Source organism: Argentina silus (assembly GCF_951799395.1).
Source record: "Argentina silus genome assembly, chromosome: 4".
NCBI lineage: Eukaryota > Metazoa > Chordata > Actinopteri > Argentiniformes > Argentinidae > Argentina > Argentina silus.
This window is the reverse complement of record NC_139658.1, coordinates 11,445,802-11,455,402: the sequence shown is the minus strand read 5'-3', so window position 1 is coordinate 11,455,402 and position 9,601 is coordinate 11,445,802. Positions and strand designations below refer to the sequence as shown.

The window sequence follows — 9,601 nt, the reverse complement described above, 5'->3', positions numbered from 1 at the left end:
CGACGCCGTCAGTGTAATTAGAAGCGATGCAAGCCATATGGAGAGGGGGGGGGGGTGGGCTAGTTATCTCTGCGACCCCGTAACGGAGCAGGCGGGGAGAGGGTTACGGCATTGACGGGAGACGGGGGTCAGAGGTCAGACAGCGTGTGCCCCCTCACTGCCCTGTGAAGCTGGAGAGGGTCTCAGCGTGTACTAGGCAGCGCTGCCGTTACACACACACACACAGACACACACACACACACACCGCAAACATACAGATGAACACGCATACAGACATACACACACACACACACACCGCTAACATACAAATGAACACGCATACAGACATACACACACACACACCACTAACATACAGATGAACACGCATACAGACATACACACACACACACCACTAACATACAGATGAACACGCATACAGACATACACACACACACACCACTAACATACAGATGAACACGCATACAGACATACACACACACACACACACCACTAACATACAGATGAACACGCATACAGACATACACATACACACACACACGTACGTACGTACACACACTATCATACAGATGAACACGCATGAAAACAGACTTGCATTGCACACACACAGAAATGAGCCACACACACACACAGAGAGACACATAGTGTAGATTCAGTTGAATCACTGCATTCCTTCTAACAGGGTTCTTTTGGCCCGGCTCTGACCACCGTATCACTGCTCTGTTTACAGTAACAGTGCTCAGAGAGAGACCAGTTCTTTCCACTCCAACTCTCTCCCAGCCTCCCCACGGTCTAATCATCATCCTGCCCTGCGTGAGCCGGAGAAATAAACCACTGCATCGGAATGCCCGCGTCATCGCCATGGCGATGGAATGGTTGCCGTGGCCACCTGCAGGGAGGACAAAAGCACGGGAGTTAATAACTCATCGCCGGCAGGGGAGGGAGGGAGGGAGGGAGGGAGGTTTGGGGGCCAGCGACGAGATGGAGAAGGATACGAGCGGGTTCAATTAATCAGCCGCTCTCACTTAAACCCAGCTCTCCTCCCTCTCTCTCTCTCTCTCTCTCTCTCTCTCTCTCTCTCTCTCTCTATCTCTCATTCGTTCGCTCTGGCTAATTAACAGTCCAGTGTGTCTGCAGCGTGTGAAACATGAGGTGTACAGCTGTGTGTATGTGTGTGTGTGTGAGAGAGAGAGAGCAAGAGGATGTGTGTGTATGTGTGTGTGCTTGCCCCTTCGTGTGTGTGCACGCCCCTTTGCGTGCGTGCGTGCGTGCGTGCACACGCGTGCACAGCCTTTCGTGTGTGTGTGTGTGTGTGTGTGTTCTCGCCCAGGGTGCCCAACCACCTCAGACACTCCTCTTCTTCCTCAATCATTTCCCAAATGGATTTTCATTTGCCCAGCCACCGCCCAGGGCCAAGTACAAGGCTTATGGTTTTATAATATCCCTCTAATACACTCGCAGAGACGCAAAAATAGAGCCTAGCACTCCAGGTAGAAGAGGTACCATCACACACTGTCTGCTGGGTATGGATTTTTGTTATGGTTATTGCTATATGTAATATGGTTATGGCAGTAGCTTTGTCTAGGGCAAGGGCAATGTGTATGGTATTCGTACCCTTGGCCTTGGGTCAAGGGCTATGATCATTACTGATGTTCTAATGCGGTACTCCTTGCTAATCCCTCTTTCTCTCGGTCTCTCCTGTGTGCTCATATTTAATTTGAAATGGAATTCACACAAGTGTTAATGGAGCAATCCAATGCTATGAAAGCAATAATTACAAACATTAACCGGCTCTCTCTCTCTCGTTCTTTCAGGATTGTGTGTAAGCTGGCTGATGCCACGGGTTACCGAGTGCAGGAGGCTCACGTGGAAGTGTGTGTGAGGGACTGCACACACACCGACTACAAAGCCATCTCCCCCAGGCCCTTCACGTTCGTGGTGAGTTCTCTGGTTCAGACCTGTGTGTGTGTGTGGTGCCCTTTCTTCTATATCCTGTCCTTTTTTTAATCTTTAAATCGTGCCTGACATCACCACCATGTTTTTTTGGAATGTCCCTCCCCAGTCTCCGTACTTCACGCGCGTGCAGCCTGCCCAGGGCCCTCTCTCGGGGGGCACGAGGATCACCATCGAGGGGAGCCACCTCAACGCCGGTAGTGCCGTCATCATCAAGATTGGCCTCCACCCGTGCCGCTTCGAGAGGTGAGCTCGCCACCAGGGTCCTCGACGACCTTTCTTCCTCACGTTTCTTTTTCTTTTCTTTTTTTTCTTTTGTCATTTTGACTTTGTTTGTTCTAGGATCCAATTCTTCAGTTGCTTTCTCGTCGCTGTGTCTCCTGTTGCTTAGCGCTGTAGGATGAGTTAATTGTTATGGTTATTGGTATGACTCATATCCGTTTGTTATGGGTATGACTGTCGTCAAGTTGTCGTGGGGCTGAATATCCTCCATTTGTTATGGGAGTGACTCACCTTTATTTGTTATGGAAATGACAAACCTCTTTTTGTCAGTAAAAACATTTGTTGCGCGGATGTGTCATTGACGTGTTGCTTTTCACAACACCGCCTGCTTTCCTTTGAACCGCCGACTTTTGTTATCCGAAAAGGGATTCACCTGCTTGAAGTTTGAACTTTTTGATATTTTCGGGTTTGAGACAAAATACCACTTCTGAAGTCCTACCATGTGAGATTCTTCCAAGCTCCAGAGAAGATGAGATACATATCAGACGATACCAGATAGATGCCTGGTACTTCTGTACTTCTCCGAGCCAGCGGTCTCTTGTCTCTCTCGGTGGTCTTTCATGGTAAACCCCACAGCCGTGCTGTTGCTACCGTCTTCACAACGCAGATGAATACAAGCTAGCCAGAGCTAGCAGATGGCGGGAACACCTCACAGAGAAGAGAGAGGGTGCCTTGTTAACACTCCCAGAGGCGCCTTAGGGACTTTCTCTCGGAAAAGAAAGACAGGAACGAAACCGCCAGGGAAGACTTGTTGAAGACCGTTATTTGTGTGTCTATCCTATAAAGCAAGAGACAGTTGTGAATTATATATATATATATATATATATATATATATATATATATATATATATATATATAGATTTAGTGTTATGTAAGCTCCCAATTATAGACACTATTACTGGGTAGCATTTAGACAGCTACTGTGTTCTAAAAACTGTCAATAGTATGGTTATCCTAGAGCTGTATGTACATACAGTAGCAGTGGCATCAATACGTAGCCATGACATTTATCAGATCACACATTGGAGTACCTCCCAATAGTCTACCATGGCTTCCTCTCTTCTCTCCTCCTCTTCAGTCTGCACTGATCTAAAAACACAGGATAGATGAAAGCAACATGGCGGATGTTTTTCCCCTTGTCGCCTTCTATAGCAGAAGAAGGGAAGGAGACAAGGCGAGGAAGCCAACTCTCAGACAATTGAGACGCGCCCCCCCCCCCCCCCCCTTGGAATTGTGAACCTCCTATGGCATTGGGGCCTCTTCATTTCAAACCCGGTATTTAACGCTCAGTTTTCCTGAAGTAATGAACTTGAGGCGTCCATCTCTCGGAATTCAGCGAGGCCACCCACCGTTTCAATCAAAGCGTATTTAAGTCATTCATCCGCTTATCTCCCTCCGCAAAACCCCTTTCTTTCATTCTTTTCTCCCTCTCTCTCTCTCTCCCTCTCTTCTCTTCACAGTCTTTGTGCCGGGTTGACAACAAACCTTGTCAAAATATGTATGGTGCACCGCGGGTTCTCACCGGCGAGTGTTGTGAAGGTGGTTGCCTTGGCAACGCGGCAGTGCGAGCGGAATGTGGAAAATAGCTTCTTTTTTTTTTTGTGCTTTTTAACTTTTTTTTTTCCTGTCCGAGCTCCTTTCAATACAACTCTGGAAGGTAGGCCGTTCAAATTGCTTCTTACGAGGCAGCGGAGATGTGTTTCTCTGTATAAAAAAAACAAAAAACATTTATGTTCCTCTCCACTTAGGCCTAGTTCCTCCTGAGTTGTCGGCGTCACTAGAATAAGTTTATTTTCCTCCGCTCCTGTCTTTTGTAGGCTAGACTGCGCTTTCATGACGCACAATGGATGGGATTTGTGTTCAGAATACTTTCTCATTGTGTCGCAAAAACACATCACATTACGAGCATACACACACATATGTACCTATACATTATATGTACACACACACACACACTGAAGAATGAATAAACACGCACACGCACACATAGATAATCGTAGCCGGCAGTCTTTGCTGTCTGCAAGTAATCATCAGAGGAACCGAGGGAGTGGGGTGCAAAGTTTGGCACTAGCAGAAAGTTTGACAACACTGCACAGCTGGCTGGATGTCTGAAGGGGGTTGCATCACATCGTGATGACTGGCGCCCTGAGATCTGCTCAGGAGAGAGAGAGAGAGAGAGGCAGGCCTTTGATGCACAGCTCTCTGTTATTGTGATGAAACCACAGTCCACTGGGCTGAAAGCTGCCGGCCCTCTCTGCGTTCTTGTAGATGGTGTGTGTGTGTGCGTGTGCGTGTGCATGCGTGTGTGAGAGAATGGTTGTGTTGAAGTTGTTACAGTGTGTACAACTTAACGGAAAGACACTGCTTGTTATTCTCTTTGTTTTCTGTCTTCTTGCGTTTGCGTGTCAGTGTCAGTTGATGTAACTTGCCCGTTCGTGCGGAGCTGCTCTTTACCTCCTGTATGTGACCTATCAACTGTATGTCTTCCAGACGGAATGCCAAGGAGATTGTGTGTGTGACCCCGTCTGGTCAGAATTCCGGTGGCACCCCGGTCATGGTGGACATCAACTCGGCCGAACTCCGCAACCCTGAGGTGAAGTTCAACTACACGGAGGACCCCACCATCCTCAAGATCGAACCAGACTGGAGCATCGGAAGGTGAGGGAGGACACTTACGATAGCGTCAGAGATGACAATATGAGATTTGTTGAGAACCTACCTCAGACTGGTAGGATCAGCGAAATCATCAGGATCGCTATACATACATAAACCGATTCCGTCATTAAATAAATGCAGGAGCCGGCATCTATCTTATTTATTTATATATATATATATATATATATATATATATATATATATACACATACATACATACATACATACATACATACATACAGAGTATATTCCATGTATTGAGGAATTTTATTCAGTATGCAGTTTGATGTACATGGAGTAGTGCCTGTTAAAAGAAAAGTCCCCTATTAAATATGTATCTCTAGTGTGTTGGAACTGTGATGCACTGTGATGTGGGTTTTGAGGACATCGCCAGGTAAAAGGAACCTCCCATCAAATATGTATAGGTATGTCACATTTGTCTCAAATGGCATTCTCTGTGATGTTAAACCATAGCTTATAAGTGCATGAACACCATATGAAAATATATCAAACTTAATAGTGGAGCATAGTTTGTGCTCTGGTTTAAAACTACCCGAACTCTGCTTTCTGTAAAAACATACTATGCAATGGAACATCTCCGGGAAAGGGAATTGTGGAAATGGACTGCAGTGATGGAGTGGGCTAGTTAGTATTTCAGTAGATGAGACAATATTGTCTGACTTATTAAGATGAGACAAGGTTCGGCCCAAGGAATATTTATGAACAAACACAAGTTTGCTGAGCACGAAGTAGATTCAGATGAAAATGGGCTCTCGTACGATGACCTAGAAACCCAGGTTCATTTCTCAACAACTGAATAATGAAATGGTACGATGCAGCACACTGCTTATGCTCCAGAAGGACTTTGAGGACGTTTATCACCAACACAGTCTAATTAACTAGAAGAACCTCATTTTCAAAATATTCTTTCACTACCTTTTAACTACCTTTTTTACACCATTAGGCCACTGTAGTTGGTCTCTGCTGTACATTTGAAGTTGTTTTGGTAACATTAGGCTTGTGTTTTCATATCCACAGTTTTTCATCATTACTCACTTGAGGAATGTATCTAATAGGCTTATGTTTGATCTTGCTATCCCCCTGGCATCCACATACATTGTTTCACTATGCAGTAAAAGGCATACTTTCAAGAACCTTGATTGGCAGGTGTATTTTAAAGGGTGCCCAAACAGATCTGAAGCTGCCAGACAAAATGGCCGCCAGGGAGCGGGACATGTGGGGGGGGGGGGGGGGGGGGGGATGAAGTGAAAATAGGAGCAGAGTTTTTAAGGCTGTAGGGAACCGAGGTAATGAGCGTCCCCGACCGAGGTGTGAGGAGCCAAGGAGTCTCTTTTGGAAGGGGGGATGTGTCATGTAAAGAAAAGAAAAATAGAAGTAAAATAAATAAATAAATAAAGCAAGTGTTAGCGCTAGCCTCAGGGGAAATGACCTCGCTAGCTCTCTCTCTCCCTCTCTCTCTTGTTTTGGTTTTCTCACCGGTCCCGGAGGAGCTGCTCCTCCAGGCCAATCATGCCTCTGTTTACATCGCAAAGCAATTCTTGTCGCCACGTCCCCTTAGGTGACCCTCGTTCTTACAAGCTTCGAAGAAGTACGCCGCGCGCCGCTATGTAGCATTAGCCAAACACAGATATGACATGACACTCACTTGTTACTGCTTGACTAGTGCTGGGCTGCCGTTGTCCTCCCTGTGCTAACACCACACAGGTGAATCCCCCATAGAGACCAGACACACAGGAACAGACTGAAGAGTTGCCTTGAGAAGAGAACAGTAGGCTTTTATTGTCGTGTTACAGTTCCGCCTTCTACTGTGCCACTCGTAGGCTCACCACCCTGTCAACATTCTGATCACCCAGATCCCTTTTTGACGTGTTTGCGTCTTAAGATGTGATATCGAGAAGAGCAGCAAGGGCCTCTTTTTCCATTAGAAGCCTTTGCGAGAGTCCAAGAACACAACTCAGATCAACAGCTGCCTCCCCCCCCCCCCCCCACACACACACACACACACACAACTTCACTTGTCTTTTCCCATTCTTTGCCTGACTGCTGTTCAATCGACTATCTCTCACTCTGCCAGTGCCAGGCCCACACATCCCCAGCCCCCAGTGCACCCCAAGCCCCAATACAAGGCTTCTTTTAACCCATGGGCCTCAGGCTGGCCTAACCTCCCCTCCCCGGATATGGGCTCCATCTGGCCCCTCAAAAAATCGCCAAGTCCCTGGATGGATGTTTCTGTGGGCTCTCTCTCTCTCTCTCTGTTGTTTCTTTCGTGTGCTCTTCTAATTCCACCACAGACTAGACAGCCCTGGCAGCTCCTCAGAGGAGATGGAGAGGGCGACCATCTTAGCATCTGTTCTCTACTGGCAATTAGTGGATTCTCCTGTGAGCTGATTTGGTTAGACGCTTTCTTGAGCCGCGAGGACGCTGTACATGAACATAGAAGTACCAATGAGGTCAATGGCGTGTTATAGCGTATATGCTAACTGGCTTAGCTCCTTGTTTCTTCATGCAAGCTAGCTAACTATAACTAGTTTGTCAATACTGCATTTGCTGTACTGTACTGCACTATATGGTTCATAACCGCTTGAAATAGCTTGACGGAGTATGGTTATCTGGTTCATGAACAGAGTAGGTCACAATCCTTTGAATACTGTACCCTCCAATTGTGTAATTCTTGCTTGCGTGCTAACTTAGTTAGCGCTGTAGTTTTACTTCATGTCGGTGACTCTTGCCCATGTTACGGATGTCCCTATGGGTCATTGCCAGGTGAAGTGAATAGGACAGTCAATAGGTCTTAAAACACCGTTTTTGGTTGATATGTAATATGCTGACGCCTTCGGAAAGGCTAGCTAAGACGCAGCAATATACCTCTCGTACACCTTGAAAGCAGCTCTGTTGCGGAGCGATATCGAGAGATGTCTGTAGAGGTAGTTTCGGAGGAAAAGGTGGTATTTTCGTCTCTTCCCTGAAGCGCTGTTACAGTTTAAATGAGCTTTTAACATTGAAGTAAGATCCGTGGCATTACTATCATTACCTGAGATGGAGTGAAAATGAGCAAGAATCCGATGCTACAGTAAGAGTGTGCATTAACATTAATACCCATGACTGGAGGGTCCTTTCGGCTTTGACTCAAATGAGATTTATTAACATTTGTCAACCGTTGCTCTGGTTCTCTGAAGAGATATACTTGTACCCTGATTTTACTGTAAGATGCTTACAAGAAATGGATTCAGCCCCCAACCATTTCTTTGAGAGAGCTTTCGTCTCAACATTTGAAAAAAGCCTGTTCTATTCATTTACCACTCATTTTGTAGCGCACACAGTGGTATCATGACTTGGCTATTGTGTTGCCTATGGATGACTCTTTCGTTATTGGTGGTGTTGATGTGTTTTCCCTCTTTTGTAGTGGCGGGACCCTGTTGACCATAATTGGCACCAACCTGGCAACCATCAAAGAGCCCAAGATGAGAGCCAAGTATGGGACAGCCCAATCTGTCAATGTAAGTATTTGACCCAACACACACTGCATACACCTGGTGAGACACACACACACACACACACACACCTCTGAGATGTCTTGACACAAGACGGACGGAAACACACACACACAGACACGCATTCACACACCTGACCCGCTTGTCACCCAGCCCAGGGCCCTTGTGTGTGTGAATGTTTTTGATGTTGAATCTCCTTTTAGCAGTTTAACCTTTGAAATGTCAACCAGCAATAAACCCGAGCTGGCAAATCCCTCCTTCACCTAGCACCACAGGGCTAGGCTAACCTTTCTCCCAGTCCCCCCCTCTTCCCCCTCCCCCTCGCCGCTTATACCTCAAGAAAACATTCCTTTCTCTCTTCTCTCCCTCTCAATGTCAGAATTCCAGCTATGTCTCCTCAGTTAAATCCATCTTTTCGTTGACCTATAAATGCTGTTTCCCTTCCGTGTCTCCCTGGTGCACTTTCAAACCTGGTTAGCATGCGCTAGCTAATTCGCTGTGATTAGCTAGCATGCTAGAGAGAGGTCGCGGAGGCATATCGTGACAGAAACAATCCAACGGTTTCCAGTGCGTGTCGTTAGCATTTTCTATGAGCATCATTCTGGCTAAGCCTTGTATGTTTGTCATTACTGTCTCACAGACTCTTCAGTGAGTGGAGTATTTCCCCTGCAGGGACTCAGGAGATGATATGAGCCATGATTACAGCAATGATGCCATTAAGCTTTTTTCATTTTGTTATGTCATTATTGAGTTCTCAGCTAACCACATAATGAAATAGCATGTAAGCTAATTAAAAATTGATTTAGTGTTGTGTTCATCTTCCATTTGCATTCTACTTCTCCCAATGTTAGTAGATTAGAGTAGTGGATCAGTTTATTGATAAATGAGTAAGTACAGAACCATTTTGTGATGTTTCTCAATGACTTGGAGCAGATACACGGTATAGCATAGAAGAAAATGTTCTCAAAATGTTGATGTTTTATTTGTTTTTCCAACCTGACAAACACTGACCAACATGCTTTAACATGATTTAAACAACAATAACATCTTCTCACCACAACTGCCCATCCATGAGATCAAAATGATAGTTTTAACCATGTTTTGGGAATTGTCTTAAATTCTCAGTTTACAAACAATGGAGTAAAACAAGCTTATATTTTATGAGCTCTGAAGGCATTTATAAGTTATATTATTCAAGAAGT

At 45.7% G+C, this 9,601-nt stretch overlaps 1 protein-coding gene across 1 annotated transcript in view; it reads left to right on the top strand.

Annotated features, from left to right (window-relative positions):
* plxna1b (plexin A1b) overlaps positions 1 to 9,601 on the top strand; it is a 156,858-nt gene that overhangs the window by 123,240 nt on the left and 24,017 nt on the right. Inside the window, exons 14-17 of the mRNA XM_083667702.1 lie at positions 1,812 to 1,935; positions 2,060 to 2,196; positions 4,723 to 4,890; positions 8,312 to 8,405. Of these exons, the coding sequence (XP_083523828.1) occupies positions 1,812 to 1,935; positions 2,060 to 2,196; positions 4,723 to 4,890; positions 8,312 to 8,405 (523 nt within the window). The remainder of the gene's footprint in view (positions 1 to 1,811; positions 1,936 to 2,059; positions 2,197 to 4,722; positions 4,891 to 8,311; positions 8,406 to 9,601) is intronic.